We start from the raw sequence: 26,159 nt of genomic DNA, 5'->3' as shown, positions 1-26,159 counted from the left end.
GTCTTAACTGTGTATGATAAAGTATACACAGAGACTCTCATTGGATGTGTTTGTCAGTGCAGAGACACACCATGAATCATCCTGGACGCCCGTCTCCTGTTTCAGTAGTCCGTAGCCTGCAGGAACCACAAGCTTCCTCACTTTTCCCTCTTACTAGGTGCTAGTTACAGGCAGTGGCGTGCACAGATAGACACTAGGGGGTGCTAGAGCACCCCCTGCCCTTTTGGCAATGTGCCCTTTTGAAAAAAAAAAGAAAAAAAAACGTTCTTTTCTCTTTCTTTTTTTTTTTTGATTTTTCAAAAATAGCAGACCTACAAGCTCATAGCGCGCCACTCGGTGGCGCGCTATGAGCTTGTAGATCTGCTATTTTTCAATAGCTAAAGCATAACATAATGCTAACACCAAAAGGGGTTCCCGCCCAAAATGGATTAAGGCAACCGGCCGGTTACACGCGCTGCACAAGGTGCCCTTTTTTAACTTGAGCACCTGCCCCTCTAAATGTCTGTGCACGCCACTGACGGGGAACCAGCCAGGAGGGAATTTCCATTGCAAAAGTGCTTGCATTGACCGCAGACAGGTGCATATACAGTGCCAAATGAGTAACGTTCAATCCTGAAAAGGTTATGGTGGTCATAAATTCATATTTGTGCTCCTCTCGTCAACACCATAGCTGTTTGTGTGACATTTTAATGAATGGTTATCTCGAGTTGCTCCTAAAAATGTCCTCAAAATCCCCAAACGTATACCCCCAAAAATCTGTGTCCGCTTTCAATTAAAGGACCTATAACATCAAATTCAACTTTTTCAATTTCTTTTGTGTTTTTGGGGCTCCCATATGTGTTTTCTATCCCCACAAATAACCAATTTTGAACAATCAGGCTATCATATGGGTGCTGTAATGGAAATTGCTCTCAGGAACAGCTCAACTGATTTTGGCCTCATCGTGATGTCATCAATGTCACCCTACTTTGTATAATTCCTCCTCTTCTTCAGTCTTCAGTTCCAAATTTGCATTTCCACTTTGTTTACAATGTCCACCATTATTGATTTTCCAAGCTGGCATGGAATGTAAACAAGCCTGGTTTTATCTAGCCTCAGTATTATAATGACTCAAATATTAAATAATCTGCATATCAGCACCCCCACCACCTCAGGACATTGTGGTACTGCAGCCAAAACTGCTTTCAAAGTCCAGAAAGAAATGACAAGGCTTGGTTATATCAGAGTGGTGATTGTGATTGAGGCTCAAACCATTAGAAATAACTTTGAGGGACATAGACAATATGATATTAAATATTAAAAGCCGTTTTAAAATGCATGTTATTTGCGCTTTAAAACACCCAGCAATACCTTCTACGATATGCAGCAGGACTAGTAGGACGAGCGGGCAATGTTGCACTTTAGTTTCCACACTGAGGAGGCAGGCACGGTGTGTACACTGGCCATTCTGACACTTGGCAGGCAGGCAACAGTGGGGGGCTTATAAGATTCAAGGGATCTCAAATGTCTCACAGCCCACAAGCATTGCCAAAGTCCAGCCCCCAATTCTTGGCCCCTGCTGACGTAAGCCGGCCAGTTTACATTTAGAGAGACTGGCTTACCCCATTCTTGATACCATTTCTAGTGGGAAGAGTGACAGGTGCCGGTGATAGAGGGTGAGAGGAACAGAGGCAATCCCATAACCAGATGACCACTTAGACAGAGCTCAGAGGTGCTACTATAGGGCTTTACCTTCCCTGACAAGAGATTTACCTTCTGTGTTGCTGGCCTGTGGATTTTGGATTTTTGCCTTTATGTGTCTTATTTTTTTTGTGGGTAAATACTTTAGTTTTCTCTTTGCTGTGGCATTTCTTTGTAGCTCATCTGCGTGCACTGACGGGTAGAACTGGCTAAATCCCCTCCCAAAAGACGGCCTCACGGACGTGGTAGGAACTATTCTTACTTCGGGGTGTCCTTACGTGATCCTGTCTCGCCTGACGCCCCGAGTTCCAAGATGTCGCATTGCTCTCCGACCACGGGCGGAAGAATGGGTGACCAGAAGGATGTCAACAGTGGGAGCTTCGACCTCATCCAAAATCACATTGAGTCTCTGAGCGGCAAGATGGACAGGCTCATCAACATCCAGGAGAAGGTCCTCAACCGACTAGACGGACGGTCTGACGTCGAACAGGATACGGAGACTATCGGGGCGGACAAAGAGGAGGTCCACATTGTGCCCGGCGTGACAAGCGCGGCACCGGCTGTCATCAGGGGAGAGGTGGAGTTGCTTTGTCAGGAGATGAGCTCCATCATGTCCGCCGTGAACCAGCGCTCGGAGCAGCAAGCTCAGAAACTTGAAGGGATGGAGAAACTGGTTCTCAACATGCAGCAAATGATCAGCTTCATCGGGGAGACAGTGAAAAGCTCGCGGATCATGGAGCTAATGTTCAAAGGTCCCGCAGCCAGAAAGGCCTCCAGGCCTAAAGACAAGAAAGGCAAAGTAACCGTCAAGAGACAATCATCTGCGGATGCAATACCCAAGAAAGCTGACAAGGTGAAACTCCAAAATTATCTCTCTGCTCCAAGTGTATGAATACAGCCCCATGTGCATTATGAGGTTGGGTTATGCCCTATGTTTTGTACTGGCAAGAGCTTCCGGGGATTTCCGGGTTTTATTTACAGTCCAAGATATGGAGTGACAGGTTCTCAATGCTGAGTTGAAATCCATTAGCTCTTATTTTGTATCTTAACATTCTTGGCAATGAATATGAAAATGATCATAGCAGCAAAGCTGAGCACTCAGGAAGAGTTCTCTTACTAAAAAAAGTGTCTTGGCTCATGCCTGTAACTCTCCGTAGGCAGGTGTAAAATGTGACCTATCGACTATTATGAGCAACATTTTTCTCTTTTTAGGGACAGCGGAAAGGGCCTTTTGCATAGCTTCAAATTGATTTAGTTCTGCAGCTCATGCTTATAGGACCATACCAGTTTATTTGCATGTTTAGCCCATTAAGTACAAGTCACATATACTTGACAATTTTCCAAAGAATCCCGTAGTTTTTTCCTATACTTTCCAGGAAGCCACAGGTTAATGTCAGCACTGAAAATATACTGTAGCCTTAAATGTTTGGCAAAAAATATATTTTAATTCAGTTGAATTTGAAATGTGCACATGAAATTCATACTCCCATGGCTTCTTTATGGTGACACGAAGAAGCAGATTTACGTTGAAATGATTAACCTACAGTAAAAGAAACTCCAAAAATCTAAAAACCTGTGGAATGGTTTGTAAAAAGGTGTCACCATTAATATGAAGTACATGACTTGTAATCCATTGGCCTAAACCTGCAAACCACAGGTATGATCCTTTAAGCGTTGAGCACTGTAAGAAAATACTAATACTAGTGTTTGTGCAGCAGCTCCAGATACTATTTTCACACCTATTCCATTTTAACTCCTGTTTGTATACGTCGCACACCCTTCACACGCGATGTGGCCTCCAAGCCATGAGGCATGCTTAGGGTCCCCATGGAGATCATGAAAGGGCCGGCGTGAGGCTAGGGATGGAATGTAGGGTGGCCATGTTTAGAAATGCCACTTTTAGGAGTTCAGCTGTAGTGTTGTTTGTGAGCCAAATGGGCCTTAATTAAACCCACCTGCTAGTAAGGAGTCAAGTGTCAACAGCTTGTGATGACTCAGTCTTTCCCTCTACCTTTCTCTTTATTTGCGTGACTGACTTAAACTATATCCACATTTCACATTTTATTGTGTGCTTCATTTCAATCTACACAGTAAAATGTGTTAAAGTCCTAGTTTATACTTTATACTACGCCGGTGCCGTGCATAAATACCATGACCTACACATTGCGACACATTGTCCATCCCTGTCAGTACCAAGGTTATAATAGTTTTGTTTTTTTCATTATAGTTAGTGTTGACATATTTTTTTCTAATTCAGTTAGTTTTAGTTAGTTTTTAGAGCGGGCTTGCTAGTTTTTATTTTGGTGAAAATGCTTAGTTTTAGTTTAGTTTTAGTTTAGTTATAGTTTAGTTTTAGTTTTTTTCGTACTTTGGTTTATTTGTGGGTAAAAGGATTAGCGTGGCTACATGCTGCCGTACGGTGCTGAAAACTGCAAAAAACTTGGAGAAATGAGGAAATGAATCTAATGAATTTAAAAGGATTATATTATAAATATCCGAAAGGCATATAAATATTGATAAAAACTAAAACTAAGGGTATTTTGTCTATAATTTCAGTTAGTTTTGAGGACACACAATACAGTTTCAGTTTAGTTATCGTTTTTTAATTTATTTTTAGTTTCAGTTAACTAAAATGTTTTTTTAATTCTAGTTTTCGTTTTTTAGTTAGTTTTACTTAACTATTATAACCTTGGTCAGTAATTTTGCCTGGATCTCTCATGCAGTCTGCAGAAGAAGCTATCCATAAACGTTTATTGGAGGTCCTGCCCTGAAAAGTTTGAATCTATTTTTGACATGGTGTTCAGATGTTAGTAGCTAATTATACTGTGTCCCGCATGTGTACAGTATAGAGAGGAATGTTTTGATCTGTGAATAGCTTCAGATAGTGTGTGGTCTTTTGTAAGGGATGAAACCATTTTGTTATCAAGGCTAAAAGAAAGGCCTTTCTTGTGGGTAAAGTGGTATTCATTTTAAAATGATACAGCCAGGCACCCAACATGTTCTCCCTGCAGCTCTATTGTGAAGATGTGAACAATAGCTATAGAAGGGGGGGCTCTGTGTGTGAAGGTCAGAGGATACTCTGGCACTGGGGCATTAAGCTATACTTAAAGAGACCTCGAAGCCAGTCATCAACACACTCCATCATTCACATAGCTGCATAATATGTCAGAGTGGTGTCCCCTTCCTTCCCTGGGCCAGGCTCTGCAGCCTGCAAGCGTAATTTCTAAATGTTTAATCCATTTTGGGCGGGAACCCCTTTTGGTGTTTTAAACATTGTTATAATTTAGCCATTGAAAAATAGCAGATCTACAAGCTCATAGCGCGCCACCGAGTGGCGCGCTACGAGCTTGTAGGTCTGCTATTTTTGAAAAGTCGTGAAAATGTGGCGCAAATTTGGAATATATATTTTTTTCAGAACAAACGTTTTTTTAACTCAAATCTTTGCATCTGGGGGGGTTCCTGGAACAACATATTTTCAGATGGGGGTTGGCGGCCAATTACATATCATTTTTGGGGTCCAGAAAACCGGCAGAATTTAGAAGACATTTTTTAAATTTCGACGTCAGGTCTAAATGACTTAATCATGCTGAATAATCAGACAAAAAGCTTGTTATTGCCATGATTTCATACAGTAGTAATGCGACGGCGTCTCGGATTTCAAGGAATTTTCTGTTGCCGTTAGAAGCGCCGCCGAGGGAGGGGCCGCCTCCAGAGGTGTGAGATGTCTGCGGAGCGACATCTGTTACTTTAGCTGCCCCCCCGAAGCTCCCCATCCCAGGGATTTGTCCCCCCCCTGAAAGCACTAAAGGGCTTGATATACTTTGTTGTGTGCAGCAGTGTTGTTTTCGTCGACGAAAACGAAGGCGAGAAATGTCCGTCGACTACCTTTTTTCACTGACGAAAACTAAATAGAAACTAAATGAAAACTAAGCCATGGTGACTGAAACTAAGACTAAATATATCGACAATTTCGCCGAGAAATAAAAACGAGACTAAAAGGGACTAGTGGACAAGAGATCCAGTATATGTCATTTTACATTTGGTTGCATGCTGAAAATAGCCCATCTACAAGCTCACAACGCGTCGCAGTGTAAAATCAGCCATTACGACGGCATCAAGGCCCACCAAAACACATTTTAGTCGACTAAATCAACCGTAGATTTAGTCGACTAAAATCGCGTGACATTTAGTCGACTAAAACTAGACTAGCACTAAAACATTCCAGGTGACTAAAATGTGACTAAAACTAAATGAAAACTATTCCAAAGACTATGACTAAAACTAAAATCAAAATTGCTGCCAAAATCAACAGTGGTGTGCAGAGCACCGGCAGGCGGCTAAGCATAAAATCACCCATATAACTGTTGTTACTGTGGAAACTCCCTATACTCCAAACATCGCCCCCGCTGCCTCTCTGCAAACCGGGTGTTTACCACACAACAACTTTCAGAGAGACTCCCTGAGTTCAAGAGGGCTTTTTTTCCATGCTGACCTACTCGTATAAGGTTGTGTTCTTCAATTGAGTCCTGCTCAGCTCTGCTTTCAAAAGTTGAATAACTGCGTATGTTCTATTGCAATATTTTCCGTCCGGGGGTCAGCATTGCATTCCACTGCTGAGTGTGACAAGTGATAAGCTATAAATTCACCGCGTTGCCCCAGTCTGTCTGTCCATCTGCTATGAATAAGCAAGCGCATGCCATGGTCCAAGTTAGTCTGTATGATGCACGCATGGAGAACAGAGACGGGCACCATTCTGTGAAAGTCGAGACAATTACAGGGACGTTGCCCTTGATTATCTCCTTTGTTATTTTACCCATGACAATTATATTGTCAATCTAGTTAACATCGTGTTTTTTTTTTTTTTAAAGATGGAGTGCCACGATTTTTTTCCACCCTAAAACATGATCATCAGGTATTATTATAATATAAGGAGGAAGAACTTTTTTCCCAAAAGTGTACAGTATTTGTTAAAATCATGCTTTTATGTGGGCACGTCCACCAATGCATTAAGTATGCCTGGTTTGCCTGGTGGGTGGTGATGGGTGGTGATCCACCTGAACTGAAGCCGCACCCACAGCTGTAGTTGTATGATAAAGGGGGAGGGGTTAGGGGAGGGGCTGATAGTGTGGTGTCACTATTTTACTGTTTATTTCATTGGCCCGTTTGTCAAGGGTTCAGCCTCCAGGAAGAAACCCTAAATACAAAGTTAATACACCATTGCACATAAAAACGACTCCAGGGTGTCTAATGAAGTACTGTCACCTCATAGACACATGAAAAACTGGAAAAATACAAAAATTGCACTCCATCTTTAATATAATTTTTATCCCACGATTTTGTAACCCATTTTTCACCCCTGTGTCAATTATCTAATGTGATCCTGGGCTCTACACACCCTCCGCCAAACTGGGGAGAGCAACGGACTTGAACTCATGCATGAGTGTCCAAGTCGCTCCTTTACACCTGACAGGGGGGAGTTTCCCTGGTTGGACGTAGCGCGTGGAAGGAACACGTTATTCCAACCAGTTCATTTCCCCTCCATCAGGCGCCCCGGCTGGCCAAGGGGAGGCAGTTTAGAGACCAGGATTAACATCGTGTTTTCTTCCATTTTGTTTCTAACAACCTTCATCTGATCCATCTGTCAACCTGACTAATGTCTACACACTCATTGTTGTCTAATACAGGGGTTCTCAACGTTTTTGGCCGGAGACCCCCGGAAATGCTTTGGCAATGTCTCGGGACCCCCGCCCCGCCCCCTCCCGACCCCCGATATAAATTGACTGCTACAATAACCTTAAACCATTTTGGGCGGGAACCCCTTTTGGTGTTTTAAGCATTGTTATAATTTAGCTATTGAAAAATAGCAGATCTACAAGCTCATAGCGCGCCACCGAGTGGCGCGCTACGAGCTTGTAGGTCTGCTATTTTTGAAAAATCGTGAAAATAAAATTAAAAAATAATTTTTTTTTTTTTTTTTTTTTTTTTTTAATAATTTGGGGACCCCCTAAAATAATTTGGCGACCCCCCGAGGGGTCGCGACCCACGGGTTGAGAACCCCTGGTCTAATACATGTCACATAACTGTCCCATCATCCCATGTGCAATGTGCATGGCTCAAACACTGTGCAGGAGGATGCTAAACGCACACCGGTGCCAGCTCACGGCAGAAACATCTAAAGAGTTTAAGTCTTAAAAAGACAAAAAGAGTGGCTGCACACACTGATAGCCAAAGAGCCGATTATTTATTAGGATGCAGAGTAAAACCAACGTTTCATACCCTGAAGAAGGCAGTTGTACTGCCGAAACGTTGGTTTTACTCTGCATCCTAATAAATAATCGGCTCTTTGGCTATCAGTGTGTGCAGCCGCACTATTTTTGTCTTTTTAAGACTTAAACTCTTTACATGGCTCAAACACTACCAAGCATTGCCCATCTGTCTCTTTAACAGAAACCTATACCTCTACTAAAGCCAAAGGGACTCAAGAGATAAGTTCTGCATGTGAGCCCAGTACTCCAGAGCCTTCTCACAAGATCAAACACCATGGACCAAAGCCTTTCCTCTCCTCCCGTAAACGTGGAACCTCTGTAGGTTTTTTGTCTGTTCATGTACCCTTTGTGTCCTGTGCTGATCATATCCTTGCTCAGGTTGGTCTCAAATTCACCCAAACATTTTTGGTTGTTGTTGCTTTTAAGGGATACCATTACTTTTTGGGGATTTATATACGTTTCTTTACCAGAAAGCATTGTGTCAAAATGGTTTCCATATTTGAACATCTGCCCCAAAATCGTTTGTTAGTGGTGGTGGTGGTGGTGGTGGTGGTGGTGGTGGTGGAGAGAAATGACCGTACCAACTATAATTCAAAACATCAAAGTAATGCATCCTGACACAGAGAGAGTTCTCAGTTCTCACTGCCATCTGACTTTGACTTCATACCTGGCCATTCTATTTGACTTCATCGCACCTTTCCCGTCTGTCATATTGTGTATTTCACAGCTGAAAGAGAAGGGGAAAGAGGGGCAAGAGGAGAAAGAGGGCCAGAGCTCAAGGGCTTTCTGGCCCTTGAGCTCCAAGGGCCAGAAAGCTCAAAAGAAGAAGAAGCCTCCAGAAGAAGCCTCCAGAAGAGCCTCAGCAGGTGAGGTTTTTTTTTTTTTTACATTTTTATCCATACGATTTTTCAAGCCTTTTTTTCCCGCATTATCTAATGTAATCCTGGGCTCTACACTTCCTCTGCCAACCTGGGGAGAGCAAAGGACTGACCTCATCTTTCCTTCAATGCATGAGGAGTCCAAGTTCTTTTCACCTGACAGGGTGGAATTTCCCCGGTTGCATAGCGCGTGGAAAGAACATGTTATTTTATTTCAACCAGTTTCTTTCCCCTCCATCCGGCGCCCCGGCTAGCCAGGGGGAGGCAGTTTAGAGACCAGGATTACTGCATGTTTTTTGTGAGGGTACCTACCCTAGGGGAGACGGGGAGAACATGCAAACTCCACACAGAAAGGCCCGGCTTTCGCCAACCCCACGATCGGGTATGGGCACTGATGACGCGGAGGAGAGAACACAAAATAGCAATTGTGCATAATTAGAATCATTCATAACAAGTGTTATAATGGCTTATATAGCACATTATAAACACAACCTTAATATAAAGTCTTACCCTTTGTTCTTCTGTTTGTAGATGTCTCCCTGAAGAAGCAAATATTGCTCCTGGAGGAAGTGCAGAAGCTCAACAGGGAGAATGAAGAGAAATGGGAGCAACAGGTCCCCTCTGAACATGTGGATCTGGAGGCTGGAGGGGCCCCTGGGGAGCCACAGCTCGGGTCCCAAAGGCCAAAGGCTTCTGGGCCTGAGTCTGAGAAGAAGGAAGATTTGCCGGAGGTGGATGGTGTGAGAGAGGCGGCCAAGGCTGTGACAGCGACCGAACCCAAGCCTGAAGAGAAGGACGTGATTACGGTGAAAAAGGAGGTTTTATCGGAGAAGAAGGAGAAAGCATCGCCGGAAACATCATCCATAGAACTGCCTTCTTCTTCCAAGGATTCTGGAAAAGAGCCTATTGCAAGGCCAAGGTACCTATAACTCAACACAACAGCGAAGGTTATTAACCTCAATCTGTCTTTTACTTTACTGTCCTTCTACGATTCCAGTATACTGTATTAAAGCATGATGTTCAGGCTTTAACACAAGCCTGATTTATACTTGCCAGTGTCGCGCACCAACAATGCACGTGCCCAACTAAGTATAATTCCGGCTTTAGTACATAAGAGTTGTGAATGAACATAATTTGAGGAAATACAGTGCTACTGTATTACACTCATTACAGTACATACATGCACAAGACAATGCATTGAACAGTGGGCCTTTTTTTTTATCAGCTTTGCTCATGATTGGCCAAAGCTTGATTTAATTTATGTTATTAGGCCAAACAATGAATTTCTCTCCCTCGGGTCCTCTGTTATACAGACACATAACAAGTTTGAAGTCAATCGGTCGAACAGTTCTCAAGATACACAAAGGACCGATAAATACACACGCACGCACGCACGCACGCACGCACGCACGCACGCACGCACGCACGCACGCACGCACGCACGCACGCACGCACGCACGCACGCACACACACACACACACACACACACACACACACACACACACACACACACACAAATAAACCTTTGTTACTTTTTAGTGTTGATTTCGTCGACTAAAATTATGATGACAAATATTCGTTGACTACTGTACCTTTTTTATTCAGTAAAACTGAATAAAAACAAAATAGAAACTAAGCTATTATGACTAAAACTATGACTAAATATATTGACAATTTCGTCAACAAATAAATACTAGAATGTTAGGGAGGAACTAGTGGAGAAGAGAGAACTACAAGACAAGTCATTTTATGCTTGGTTGTGAGCTTGTAGATCGGCTATTTAGAGCATGCAACCAACTCTAAAATCAGTCATTATGACACCATCAAGGCCTGCCAAAATACAGTTAGTTTAGTCTACTAAATCTACAGTTGATTTAAAATAGTGTATGATGATATTTAGCAGACTAAAACTAGACTAACACAAAAACATTTCAGTTGACTAAAATGTGACTAAAACTAACTAAATAAAAAATAAATAAAAAAAAGTCCGCCTCCCAAATTGCTAAAACTAAATCAAAATTAGCTGTCAAAATCAACACTAGTACTTGCTTTGTAGTACCAGCAGTGATGACCACAAAAGTGCCTCCTTACCTGCGGAGGCAGAGCAGGACCAGGTAGCAGAGGGGAGCCACGTGACTGTGGAACCAAGGTTACAATGACTTTTCATCATAGTTTAGTTTTTAGTTAGTTTTGACGTATTTATTTTTCTTCGAATTCAGTTAGTTTTAGTTTGTTTTTAGAGCGGGTTTGCTAAGCGTTTGCTAGAGTCTAGCAAACACTTGTCTAGCAGCTAGACAACGCTTAGTCTTAGTTTAGTTTTTATTAGTTTTAGTGTTAGTTTTAGTTTTCAATCCTGCACCTGATAAGTCAGGTGCAGGATTGAAAAGGGTCACAGTAAGTATTGTGTAATAAAAAATAAAAAATAATAATATTGAGTTACAGATTAAGCTTGTAAATAAATTGACAAAAACTAATGGCATTTTATGCCCTTCAGTTCGGTTTACTTAGTTTTGGTAAACAAAACACACAATACCGTTTCAGTTAGTTTATCGTTTTTGTTCAATGTTTTTTCAATTTCAGTTTTGTTTATTTCGTTAGTTTTCGTTAACCCTAATAACCTTGTGTGGAACACAGCGGAGGAGCGGAGGAGAAGGACCACGGGACGAGCAAAGACGAGGAGGAGGAGGAGGAGGATGGAGAAGCGGGGAAGGAGGAGAGAGGTGGAGAAGATGAGGAGGGCTGGGGCATCTTCGCGGCGGACGGAATACAATTGCAGCTAAAAGACCTACGAGAAAGGGTGGAGAAAGCGAGGAAGCAGGCGGAGGAGGAGGAGGAGGATTTGGAGAAGGAGGAGGAGGACGACATTCTACCTGAGCAGACTTACTTCATTGGTGAGTTTTGAACATACTGTATATATTGGCAGTGGTGGAAAAAGCACTCCCATTATTTGACTTAAAAGGGATTTTGCAAAAAAAGATATGTTAATGACGTTTAGAAGATTTAGAACACTTTCCTGGGGGTCTTTCTGTTTGTAATATGTGGTTTTAGATATTTTAGATTTTAGCAGTGAGCTCAAGTAAATACTAGGCGTGCACGATTATGAATTTATGACCGATATCCGATCTCCGATTATTTGCAGGGTCACATCTGCCGATACCGATTCTGACCGATTCCGATATTATACAGAGGACCACAATGGAAACAAGCCATAGGGGCTTGGCCCAAAGCCTGTTAATAAAGTATTCAATCAATCAATAAATAGCCTAATACTTTTCCAAGTTTCCAAGTGTTTTCACTACTGAATGACACATAACAAGTTTGAAGTCAATCGGTCAAACAGTTCTCAAGTTACACAAAGGACCGATAAATACACACACACGCACACCTTTGTTACTTTTTAGTGTTGATTTCGTCGACTAAAATTATGATGACAAATATTCGTTGACTACTGTACCTTTTTTATTCAGTAAAACTGAATAAAAACAAAATAAAAACTAAGCTATTATGACTAAAACTATGACTAAATATATTGACAATTTCGTCAACAAATAAATACTAGAATGTTAGGGAGGAACTAGTGGAGAAGAGAGAACTACAAGACAAGTCATTTTATGCTTGGTTGTGAGCTTGTAGATCGGCTATTTAGAGCATGCAACCAACTCTAAAATCAGTCATTATGACACCATCAAGGCCTGCCAAAATACAGTTAGTTTAGTCTACTAAATCTACAGTTGATTTAAAATAGTGTATGATGATATTTAGCAGACTAAAACTAGACTAACACAAAAATATTTCAGTTGACTAAAATGTGACTAAAACTAACTAAAAAAAAAAAAAAAAAAAAAAAGTCTGCCTCCCAAATTGCTAAAACTAAATCAAAATTAGCTGTCAAACTTTCTGTGTGTAATATGTGGTTTCAGATATTTTAGATTTTAGCAGTGAGCTCAAGTAAATACTAGGCGTGCACGATTATGAATTTATGACCGATATCCGATCTCCGATTATTTGCACATCTGCCGATACCGATTCTGACCGATTCCGATATTATACAGAGGACCACAATGGAAACAAGCCATAGGGGCTTGGCCCAAAGCCTGTTAATAAAGTATTCAATCAATCAATAAATAGCCTAATACTTTTCCAAGTTTCCAAGTGTTTTCACTACTGAATGACTACTGAATGACTACTGAATGAGATGAGTACACAAATTAAATGTAGATTTATTTAAATTAAAAAAAAATGTGCTGGTGAAAACCGATTAAATAATCTGTATTATTTTGAGACCATTCCGATACCGATATGGCATTTTTATGGCCGATATGTCCAAATCCGATTATGCTACCGATTAATCGTGCATCGCTAGTAAATACCTCAAAATTGTACATAAATGTACTACCGGTACATCGTTTCCACCACTACATGTTGGTCATGGAAATGAACTGTAAATGATTTCTTATACCGGCTATACTTGTGTCGAGGCTCGCCAGGAGGATTATTATGGATTACAGCTGGAGTGGTTGCAGGCGGAATAATCATGAAACATGATAACTTGTTTTAAAGCCAGATTGGGATTAAATTAGGCCATTATTTTTTCCTATTTCCATGCAGACAAAAGCCTTCCCCCGGATGCTCCGTTTACTCACCGCATTGTGATGGCTAAGCCCAACCAGATCAACAACTTTTACAGCATCAATCGGCAAGAAATGATAGGAGGGTAAGTACTGCAGCCCAGAGATACATTAGCATCTACTGTATGTCGTCTCTGACGGGTGGAAACCTCATTATGTCCAAAACTGTTACTTTGTGGGATTTAACTCTTTTATTGCGGCTAGCTGTTAGCATAAATGAAGTTACCCTGTGCCACCATCAGCGTTCACTTTAAAGATGGAGTGCCATGATTTTTTTCCACCCTAAAACATGATCATCAGGTCTTATTGTTATATAAGGAGGAAGATTTTTTTTCAAAAAAGTGTACAGTATTTGTTAAAATGTCGTTTTTATGTGGGCACCCCCACCAGTTCATTAAGTATGCCTGGTTTGCCTGGTGGGTGGTGATGGGTGGTGATCCACCTGAACTGAAGCCACACCCACAGCTGTAGTTGTATGATAAAGGGGTTAGGGGAGGGGCTGATAATGTGATGTCACTATATTACTGTTTATTTCATTGGCCCGTTTGACTGTCAAGGGTTCAGCCTCCAGGAAGAAACCCTAAATACAAAGTTAATACACCATTGCACATAAAAAGGACTCCAGGGTGTCTAATGAAGTGCTGTCACCTCATAGACACATGAAAAACTGGAAAAATACAAAAAATTGTGGCACTCCATCTTTAAGAGTTTCCACCCCCCGCCAGCCCCATACACACACTCAGTGTAAACATTTGCTATCATTAGCATTAGCGCACACTGTTTACCTGTCGCTAGAAACGTGTACATGTGACAAGCGACACGGTACAAAGTCACAAATCAGCACACATGTGTTTGCAATGTACAAACCCTTCAGCAGCAATGAAAACACGAAGAGCAAATTGCAGATGTACAGGCTCACGATGCATCGTGATACACTGTGCCGTGATGCGTTGTGAGCTTGTAGATCTGCTATTTTCGCTAAGGCTTAAGTGGTTACGCATAAGCTTCAAGGTTGTATGATGAATATTGAATAGCGAAAATAGCAGATTTGGATTAATTGAGTACAAAAGGACCCCAAAAAGGAAAAAAAGACCCTAATGGAAACAAGCAATAGGCTTTCTTAGGTTTAAAATCCTCTTAGCAGACCTAGAACTGTACTTTCCTGTACTTTGTTTTTTGCAAACTGCTAATAAAGTACCGGTATTCATTCATTCATTCAATCAATCAATCAATCAATCAATCAATCAATCAATCAATCAATCAATCAATCAATCAATCAATCAATCAATGTGGTCCATAATATAGACTCAATGTTGTGAATAAAGTAATTCAGAAACTACACATGTTTGTGCTGCTAGCTGTTTTTTTCCCCCTTCTTGTTTTAATGGTGTCTAAGAAATAATAATTGCTGTTGTGTCCAGACTTCAGTACAGCACATTAAGGATAGTAAACTCATTGAAATCAATGCAAACGTAGAGGCGGTGGTTGACCAGACAGTAGGTCAAAGACAGAAGGGCTTTCTCAATAACTCCGAAAGCCTAATTACATAAAGGTCCCCCCCCCATCTCTCATCTGGTTCATAGCTTTAGAGTCACGACAGTTATTTTTACTTGTGGACTGTGGGGTATGTGAAACCATATCCTTTCTGCCAGCTGGTGGCTAATCGCTACGTGTTAATCCAAAATCTTCAAAGAGGAGAGGGAATACTACTTTTATTTAACAAGCACATTGATTATGTCCAACAATACAACTCCTAAAATGTCTCTGTGTGAAAATAATTGGTTTATCAACGGGCAGATTAAAAATTTAAAACGGCTTCTATCACCATTCAATGGTGTTTTGTTGGTGGATTATCCAAGAGTGCCACACCGTAGGATTTGTGACTTGTAGGTGTGAGAGCTGCCAATGCAAAGTTTGACCTTTACATGAGATTACAGTTCCACTGAAAGGGTATAGCGCACCCTCAACAGGTGCGCTTCAGACCCCGGGAATTGAAGACATGGGAACTAATCCTTTTTTGTTTGTTTTTCCAAGGGGTCGCTTTGGCCAGGTGCACAAATGTGTCGAGAACTCCTCTGGACTTACCTTCGCAGCCAAAATCCTCAAAGCCAAGGCTTCAAGAGAAAAGGTATATACAGATAATACTGTACGACTTAACCACTTCAACCATGTACTTGGTTTTACCGGAGTCTATTCTAGTGACATTTCTGTTTTTCTGTCTCACATTAAATGACCACTTCACCACTTTCCAGTAGTAAGTAAGTAAGTAATGTTCATGAAAAGCTCACAATTTTGTTCTACTCGGTCTGCGTCTCATAGGAGGGCTGTGGGCAGTTCAGAAACCCGTCCACCAGTGACATCATCGATGGGGAATCCAAGCTAATATAAACTGCAGGTTTTCCATTCCTGAAAAGTTGCAATGCGATAATGGAAGCCATCGTTCTCACGACAATAAACATTTAAATATATATATATATTGTTTAAAACAAAAATCTGCCTAATGATGATGTCACTGGTGGACGGGTTTCTGAACTGCCCACAGCCCTCCTATGAGACACATAAAGTGCTCCTTTAAAGGCTGGTAAGTGATTCTTTGTTAATAGGTTTAAAACTATATTCTTATTATAGTGTTAGTTTTTACAGTAACGGGGACATGGTTGTTCATTAAAAAACATTGTTTTTGTTTTGATTGTTGAGTTGTGTTTGTTATGACTGTATTTTATTTATTTTTTTGTTGTCATTGTATTTGTATTGTATTTGTGTATCTGTTATGTTAGTTTTTTCTGGACATTTCATTAACAAGAGAGCTATAACTGTAATTTTTTTATATAATTGAAAAAGAATGTCAATAAATATATTGTTTTTTTTTGTTTTTTTTAAACATTGTTATAGGGGTTAGGGAGTTATATCTGCTTCACCAAAAAGAGCAGATTGGCTATTTTTGGTACTCAGTATAACCTAAAATGACAAATAAAGTAAAAAAAGAAAAAGTAAATTAAAAAATTGCCTTCCTAAAATGTTGAAGTATAGTAATACCAACGTGTGTGTGTGTGTGTGTGTGTGTGTGTGTGTGTGTGTGTGTGTGTGTGTGTGTGTGTGTGTGTGTGTGTGTGTGTGTGTGTGTGTGTGTGTGTGTGTGTGTGTGCGTGTGCGCGTGTGCGTGTGCTTGTGCGTGTGCGTTTGTCTTTGCTAGGAAGAGGTGAAGAATGAAATCAATGTGATGAACCAACTGGACCATGCGTCCCTCATCCAACTCTACGCTGCCTACGAGTCAAGAAACGATATCATCCTTGTAATGGAATAGTATGTTCCTACATTTGATACGGTTGAACTGAATTCATAATAGGCCATATAACAGAAGTACTTACTGTAACTCTGACATGCTTGTCTACTCTAACCCATTACCACCTGAGACCAGATTCGACAATGTCTTCTGAATCCTCTTCTGAAAAACCTATGTTTCTATATCAGTGGTGCTCTTGCCAAGGACCCCAAATACTATATATATTTGGCCGCCGACCCCCATCTTTTTTTTTCCAGGGACACCGCCAGAAGCAAAGATTCGCATTAAAAACGCAGTGAAAGAATATATATTTATATATTCATATCAAATGTGCGCCACATTTTCACGATTTTTCAAAAATAGCAGATCTAGCTTGTAGATCTGCTAGCCTATTTTTCAACAGCTTAAACTTAAAGTTTCCAACAATGGTTAAAAGTGGTTAAAATCTATAAGGCGACACAGATGCTTGTTCCAGGTCTTAATTGGTTTCTACATGTGTGTGTGTGTGTGTGTGTGTGTGTGTGTGTGCGACTCCAGCGTGGACGGAGGAGAGCTGTTCGACCGGATCATCGATGAGAACTACACGCTGAAGGAGCTGGACACGGTGATTCTCATCCGGCAGATCTGCGAGGGCCTGCAGCACATGCACAAGATGTACATCCTCCATCTGGACCTGAAGGTACAGCAGAACAAAAGGTTCCCAACGTTTTTTCGCGGCGAGACCCAAAGGAGAAATGTGTGGGAATGTCTTCCCCAAGGACCCAAGCTAGTGAGAAAAACCTGTGAAAAAAATAGCCGATCTATATAAAGCTCACAACACGTCGCATTGCGGCGTCTCGCTTGTAAATCGAGCTCTTTTCACAAGCTTATAGATCTGCATTTTCACTATTTATTTATATAATGGATTTATTTTTAATATAATTATTTTAAAAAATCATTTGAATTTGTTTTTAAAAGAATTGTTGGGGTTTTTTTGTGATTAAAAATAAATCAATACATAAAAGAGGGTTAATGCACAGCTCAAAAGGTTGGTGACAGGTGCGTATGACATTTTTTATTGTATGACAATAAAAAATGCAGGGGATCTCTGAATAGGACGAAAAGGACCCGCACACTGTCAGGAACTTGGAAAAATGTTGCTCTTTATTCGATGTTTCGGTCGTTAGACCTTCATCAGGACAGACAATTGTCTTTTGAAATAATTGGGGTATTTACTTTGCGACCCATAGAAATTGGTCCACAACCCACTGTTTGGGAAAACAGTTAGAAACAATTAGAAAGATGTAATCCTCCATGTAGGCCTGAAAGGTTCATCAGTAGAATCACATTAAAGTGTTTCATTTGTTTTGTTTTCTATTTCAGCCTGAGAACATTCTGTGCGTGAACAGGATCACAAACAAGGTCAAGATCATTGACTTTGGTCTTGCTAGAATGTAAGTTTTCATATCCACATCAGTTCTGCTACTGTACCTACAGTATGTGTTCAAAGTTGCATTTGTTTTCACCGCGGTTGATGTCACAAGTAGTAATACTGGAAGGTGGTAGGGCCCGCACACCATTCTTTTGGTAAAGAATTACTTTATTGAATAAACGACAACGTTTCGTTCTTAGTAGATCTTCGTCAGGTCAGTCGTCAGTCATTTATTCAATAAAGTAATTATTTACCAAAAGAATGGTGGCCTTATTGGCCCAATGGCCCTGCACCCACTGTCGAGGTGCGGCTAAATAAGTATGCTCTGACAAGTAGTAATACCACAACAGAGCTTCAAAACACAACATTCAAATAAGAAAACGTATAGCATTTATATTGCTACGTTTTGTATTGTTTCGTTTTGTGATTAGGGTTGATTATGGGACGAGTATTTGTAGACTGAAATGACACACGATTCCTCCATATACGTAGATATAAACCAAAGGAGAAGTTAAAAGTGAACTTTGGCACTCCAGAGTTCCTGGCCCCGGAAGTGATCAACTACGACTACGTGTCATTCAACACCGACATGTGGAGCCTTGGAGTCATTGCCTACATGCTGTAAGTACAGGAGACAGACGGGGCTTCTCAAGCGTATCCCCAAATGCGGTACAAAATATTTCACGTGTTGGTAAAATGTTTCAATTTTATCACATTTCTATTGAGATTTCTTTCAAATGGCAGGTCCGCTAAGCTCACAAACTGATGTATATGCTATGTAATCAAAACAACCCACGCGGTGTCCCGGCCACAAGCTTAGGAGCTTACAAGCTTTTTAGTTTACTAGCAAATTCCGTTGCTTAGTTTTTACTTATTAGTCTTTATTGGTTGCGTTATTAAACGTTCCTGTTCTCCCTTTGAGCTACTTCGGTATACTGTATTTATGAGCATTGTATGTCTGTCCTGTTTTTCTTGTCGTGTATTTTTTTGTTACTGGCAGAGCTGTGTCACTTATGTTGCCTCTTCTCTTGGCCAGTTCACACTTGTAAAAGAGACTTCAGTCTCAATGTGGTTTTTACTGGTTAAATAAAGGTTAAATAAAATCACACACACGCACACACACACACACACACACACACACACACACACACACACACACACACACACACACACACACACACACACACACACACACACACACACACACACACACACACACACACACGTACACAAGTACGGTCGGTATACACACATGCATCCTCTAATGTCTCCCCTGCTCTTTCCTCACAGTCTAAGTGGTCTGTGTCCCTTCCTGGGCGACGACGACACTCAGACGTTGAACAACATCTTGAAGTGTAACTGGAGCTTTGAGGAAGAGGAGTTCGTTGAGACCTCTGAAGAGGCCAAGGACTTCATCAGAAAGCTTCTCATCTTCAATAAATGGTATGATTACTTGTCCTTCAGTCTCTCCACCTGTTTTTTGTGTTTTGATAATTACCCAATTACCACCAGTCCACCTGGGGTCTGTGCCGTCTAGGCCTCCTAGGGCTCCATTTTCGTCACCGCTAAACTCCTTATCCCTAAACTTCTTTGCCTTTTTTTTTACTATTTTGCAAAACATTTTTGAATAGTTAAAATAGCCAATCTACAAGCTCACAACATGTCAATGTAGATTGGCTAGTTGAACTATTCAAAAATGTTGGCAAAGAAGTTTAGGGATAAGGGATTTAGCAGTGACGAAAATGGAGCCCCTAGTTTCCTAGTCCCCCCCCCCCCCCCGTCCCCCGTCCCCCCAAACTAAACTTCTTTGCCTTTTTTATTTTTGAATAGTTAAATTAGCCAATCAACAGCCAATTCAAAATAGTAAAAAAGGCAAATTAGTTTAGGGATAAGGGGTTTAGCGGTGACGAAAATGGAGCCCCAAATCTCTTAAGCGAAAATAGACGATCTACAAGCTCACATCATATCATGTGTCGGCTGTTTTCGCTGAATGTTCTCCCCAGACATAGGGACTGTAGTGCAGTGCACCAACCTGCTCCAGATGTGCAGGTTGATGCCTTGCATGGTTTCCTCCACCATTGGTGTATATGAATGGGTGACCTAATGCAGGGGTTCTCAACCCGTGGGTCGTGACCCCTCGGGGGGTCTCCAAATTATTTTAGGGGGTCCCCAAATTATTAAAAAAAAAAAAAAAAAAAAAAAGATTTTGTTTTTTAATTTTTTTTCCACGATTTTTCAAAAATAGCTAAATTATAACAATGCTTAAAACACCAAAAGGGGTTCCCGGCTCCCGCCCAAAATGGTTTAAGGTTATTGTAGCAGTCAATTTATATTGGGGGTCGGGAGGGGCGGGGCGGGGGTCCCGAGACATTGCCAAAGCATTTCCGGGGGTCCCCGGCCAAAAACGTTGAGAACCCCTGACCTAATGCACAATCTATGTAAAGCGCCATTTACCATTCATGCAATAACAACAATCTGGGCCATCGGCAAAAAAGGAGGAGGGAAAAAAAAGAAATAATAGCGCCATCTGCTGTTTGTTTCCTTTGAATCTGATGAATTATCATGTGATAATAATAATAACAACAGTGTTGTTATTGACCTTGTTCACACGGCGGCCATTTTGCTCTTACATGCTGCTCGGGTGATTATGAATCCCACCAACGTTCTAGGAGAGACCCGCCTTACCATGTGTCTGATTGGCTCCTGGGCAGGCATATGTATTACTGAGGTTAGGGTTAGGGTTAAGCATAGTTTTACTGGGGTTAGGTTTAGGGTTTAGGCAGCATTGCGCCGCATTGTGAGCTTGTAGATCAGCTATTTTCAAAGGGCTGAAATCTATATAGGGCTGAAGTGGATAATGTATGTTTTGTAATAATAATGAAAATCTACAAATGTAACGTAAAGTTGTCAATTAGGCCAAATTGTAGTGGAGTAAAAGTGCAATATGCCTCTGAAATGTAGTTGAGTAGTAGAAGTACAAGTACTGAAAATATGACATACTCAAGTAACAAAATTGGACTTTACTAGTAACTTTACTAGTTACTTTCCACCACTGATGAACCTGTTTCCAATTCAACAAAATTAACCTACGGACAGTGATGGAGAGTAACTAAGTACATTTACTTAGTTGCAAAAACGAGTGTCAACCACAGCGGTGCTTTCCTAGAACGGCGGGGGAGGATGACACCCACTATGCACCCACTGCACACAAAATGAAGTGGAAACCGAGCTACACTTCCTAACCAGCTGTCCATTGTACCAAGACATCAGAGACACATACTTCCCACAGATTACAACCACACACGGAGATTTTGAAAACATGACCAATGACAAAAAACACCCATATCTGCTGGGCGAAGTACAACAATGTGCAAACACAGCAGCAATATTTGTGAGTTGCTGTGATAGGAGAAGGATATCAAACGGAACACAACCACCCTAAAGACTAATCATTGTGTATATTCCTGCACTATACCTGCATCCAGTGATCTTGGTACAATATAGAAATTGATCTATTGAAGATTCTGACGTTCAAATGTACATATTTTTTGTTTTGATTGTATTGTATTGTATTGTTGTATTGTGATTTCTGCTTTGGCAATGTAAACGTATGTTTTCTCATGCCAATAAAGCCCTTTGAATTGAATTGAATTGAATTGACATGTGTTGTCATGTTGATCTGCAGCTGGAGGATGGGGGCGTCGGAGGCTTTGAGACACCCGTGGCTTTCAGACCCAGTCCTTCATCACCGCCTGTATACAAGGGTACAGTACATGATTACCACTATACTAACCACTTAAGCCCTACTTTCTGTTAGCTTTTTTTCCCCCTTTCTTAGAAAACAACATCTACAAACTTCGTAGATATATATACAGCACATATCGGTATTTTGTTGCCGTTAACGGACAATATCGGCAAATAAAACTGACATTAACCGATGGCAGTAGCGGATGTTTATCTGTTGTTGATAAGCATACATTTTGCTTTGGTTATGTTAGTGTGTCGGTGTGTTGGTTATCTGCAGCTGTAGATTCTGAACATTTATTTCTTATATTGAAGATGATTTATTGAAGATTTGTTTTCTTGGCACAAAGGGGGGAAATAAAAGCAACAAAAACAAAATGAACATATACCGGTATCAGTATCGTCTATCGCCTAAATGTGTTATTTTAAATATCGGTATCGTCCAAGAATTTCCATATCGGTGCATCACAAAACAAAAATCAAAAAGTGCAACTTTGCAAGGATTATCATGTTTTCTATGTGTTCATGTCCATTATGGTTTTACTGTACTCCCCCCCCCCAACAGAGAACAATGTGCAGATCACGGCGATCTTCATGTGTGCCCCCCTCCTAGATAGTTGAGGTAGGTCTATCATTGTTATTGTGGCATTTTCATTTTATGTTCATTTAATTTATGTTTATTACATGTTTGTTTGCATTAGGCCTACTAAATGAACAGAACACACAAAGATACACAAATAATAGTATATCAGATCTAAATTAAAATGATCGTTTGCACAGATTCACAAAAACACAAAACAACCCCCATCCCCAGGATCCCCACCCAAATACCCGATATAGGACATAGAGGGAAAGAGCCGTTTTATGTGACGAGTTGAGACATCTTTCACTACAGCAGAAAGACATGGAGAGGACACCTATACTGGCCTCAGTGTTGTTTTTGGCAGCCAGTTTTAGTCATAGTCTCTTGAATAGTTTATTTAGTTTTAGTCACATTTTAGTCACCCGGAAAGTTTTAGTGTTAGTCTAGTTTTAGTCTAGTTTTAGTCAACTAAATATCATAAGATTTTAGTCGACTAAATCTACAGTTGATTTAGCCGAGTGACTGTTTTTACACTTGCTGAAAATAGCCGATCCACAAGCTCACAACTTGTGAGCTTGTGGATCGGCTATTTTCAGCATGCAACCAAGTGTAAAATGACTTATACTGGATCTCTTGTCCACTAGTCCCCTCCTAGTATTTTAGTCTAGTTTTTATTTGTTGACAAAATTGACAGTATATTTAGTCTTAGTTTTAGTCATCATATAGCTTAGTTTCCATTTAGTTTTCGTCAGTGAAAAAAGGTAGTCGACGAACATTTTTCGTCGTCGACGAAATCAACATTGACTGGCCTCTACATAGTTACATAGTAATGAGAGGCTGCATCTGAAGGGCCAATCATCTCAATACACTCTGACCATAGTCTGAGAGGCTGCATCTGAAGGGCCAATCATCTCAATACACTCTGACCATAGTCTGAGAGGCTGCATCTGAAGGGGCAATCATCTCAATACACTCTGACCATAGTCTGAGAGGCTGCATCTGAAGGGCCAATCATCTCAATACACTCTGACCATAGTAATGAGAGGCTGCATCTGAAGGGCCAATCATCTCAATACACTCTGACCATAGTCTGAGAGGCTGCATCTGAAGGGCCAATCATCTCAATACACTCTGACCATAGTCTGAGAGGCTGCATCTGAAGGGCCAATCATCTCAATACACTCTGACCATAGTAATGAGAGGCTGCATCTGAAGGGCCAATCATCTCAATACACTCTGACCATAGTCAATAAAGGGCTCCAATCTATTAGGTGTTGCATCTGAAGGGCCAATCATCTCAATACACTCTGACCATAGTCAATAAAGGGCTCCAATCTAACGTGTTGCATAATGGCGACGATCAACAGTGGTGGAAGCACTCACATGGTTTACTTAAGTAAAAGTACTAATACTGCAATGTTAGATACTCTGTTACAAGTAAATGTCCCGGAATTCAAAATGTACTTGAGTAGAAGTACAGAAGTATTGGCATTCAAATGTACTTAAAGTACCAAAAGTAGAAAGTACTCGTTATATGCAGAATGTCGCATTTCATGTTTTCAATATTCTTTGGAAAATAGCAGCATTGCGCCACATTGTGAGCTTGTAGATCAGCTATTTTCAAAGGGCTGAAATCTATATAGGGCTGAAGTGGATAATGTATGTTTTGTAATAATAATGAAAGTCTACAGTAAGTAAATGTAACGTAAAGTTGTCAATTAGGCCAAATTGTAGTGGAGTAAAAGTTCAATATGTGCCTCTGAAATGTAGTTGAGTAGTAGAAGTACAAGTACTGAAAATTTGACATACTCAAGTAACAAAATTGGACTTTACTAGTAACTTTACTAGTTACTTTCCACCACTGATGAACCTGTTTCCAATTCAACAAAATTACGGACAGTGATGGAAAGTACATTTACTTAAGTAATTTACCCAACTTGAAATGGGACATTCTGCATAATGAGTACTTTTACTTTTTGTACTTTAAGTACATTTTGATGTCGATACTTTTGTACTTTTACTCAAGTACATTTTGAATTCCGGTCTTTTACTTGTAACGGAGTACTTCTATATTGCAGTATCGATACTTTTACTTTAAAATGTAAAAGAATGTGAGTACTTTCTTCCAAGAGATCAGGATGTCATGTCAACCGACTGTCCACAAGGGGGAAGCACATGTATTGCAAACTTTGTGCAGTGTAGCAGAAGGAAAGTTACAAGGCGTTGCTCAGGCAAAAACAATGTGATGCGAAAAATAGCCGGCCTACAAGCTCCCAGTGAGCTTGTAGATCTGCTATTTTAGAATAATGTTGAAAGTTTAAGTGAAAGTGTGTCTGTAGACTAGATTGTATTTATATGACCAATGAAAAGTATTAACAAGAGCTAAATAACATCAACGTACAAGGGAGAGAAAGGTATCTGAAGATTAACGTTCCTTCTTTCCTATCTATACCGTTCATTCCAGAGCAGCCCGCTGAGCGGATGGATGTCTCTGTAGCTGTAACCTAACCACTTGGACCAACTCTGCTATACACGTAGATTACCAGAGCGCTACCTGCTGTGCACCATGTGACCCAACTGCACCCAACGTATATTCCCTGTCCTATGATATGATTCACTGTGTTACACACAAAGCAACTTATCTATCCCCTGCCCTATGATTCAGGGGCGCTGACTTCTTATCAATCAAACTTTATTGACAGCCGTAGCCAATAGAAGACAAACAACAATTAAAAACATACAAAACAGTTACAAATAAATACAGGAGTTCATAAAACTCTAAAAGTCTCTCATATAAAAAAATCTATAAGAGGCACTCGTACCAATGTTTCCAAATAAAAGAGCGGTATCTAACAGTGCTAAACCTAGGATTGGTCAACACCTTAATCACGTTATTATGTGACCCATCAAGTCTGCTTTTAAAGCTGAACAAGAGAGCCTGGAAGGTGGTTAGGCCAGAGTCGCAAGAAGAGCTGACTAGCACTGCCACCCCTAGGCTTCTTCTGGAGAATCCTGAGAGCATCATTATAAGCCACCTTTAGCTTGCGCAGGCTCTCTTTTTTATAATTCACCCATAAGGGACAGGTCGAAATTTAAATAGGGGTACCCCTGGAGGAAATGTATGTGTCCTGATATAAAATACCATCACCCTCCCTGTGAATGAAAATAAAAATCCAGTCCCCTCCCCAGGTGATTAAACAAAAAGGAATCACCCTCCCCTATTAATTAATATCACATTTACCTGAGTATTATTTATTCCTAACTTTAATCTGCTAGCGTTTTTAATATGTGAGAAAGTAAAGTGACCGCAAAAACCGCGATTTTAGATATATATATATAAAACCCGGACAAATTTATTATCAAAATTGGATCACCCTCCCTTGGACTCGAAATAAAATTAGCTCACCCTCCCTCTGACTAAAATTAAAAAGACATGGCCCTCCCCTATTTTCCTCCAGGGCCCCCTTTTCTAAATTTCGACTGGTCCCTAAGGGGGCTGTATACAGCGGGGTGGAGTACGCTCTGAATAGGATCACCTTGACCTCAACTGAGCAGTAGTCTAGTGAAATGTCCTGGCTAACATATTAGCTTGGGCATGCAGCATTCTTCGCTGTCGGTACATGTCAGCAACAGCATCATCTTCCATATTATCAGTAATGATGTGCTCCAAATATTTGCAACTTCTA

General features: G+C 40.7%; 1 protein-coding gene across 1 annotated transcript; it reads left to right on the top strand.

The window, feature by feature from the left end:
- The first annotated feature begins 1,642 nt into the window (after positions 1–1,642).
- On the top strand, positions 1,643–25,530 carry LOC306943792 (uncharacterized protein). Its single transcript, XM_079530318.1, has 15 exons — positions 1,643–2,566; positions 8,674–8,812; positions 9,356–9,737; positions 10,881–10,973; positions 11,459–11,715; positions 13,433–13,538; positions 15,487–15,580; positions 16,646–16,755; positions 17,273–17,414; positions 18,098–18,168; positions 18,639–18,767; positions 19,437–19,589; positions 21,832–21,910; positions 22,456–22,512; positions 24,938–25,530. Exons 1-14 carry the CDS (start codon positions 1,994–1,996, stop codon positions 22,501–22,503), a joined length of 2,376 nt encoding a protein of 791 aa, XP_079386444.1. The 5' UTR covers positions 1,643–1,993; the 3' UTR covers positions 22,504–22,512; positions 24,938–25,530.
- The last annotated feature ends 629 nt before the right edge of the window (positions 25,531–26,159 follow it).

Source organism: Electrona antarctica (genome assembly GCF_951216825.1).
Source record: "Electrona antarctica genome assembly, chromosome: 19".
Lineage (NCBI taxonomy): Eukaryota > Metazoa > Chordata > Actinopteri > Myctophiformes > Myctophidae > Electrona > Electrona antarctica.
Note: the sequence above shows the minus strand (reverse complement) of the source record. Positions and strands in the feature narration are given on the sequence as shown.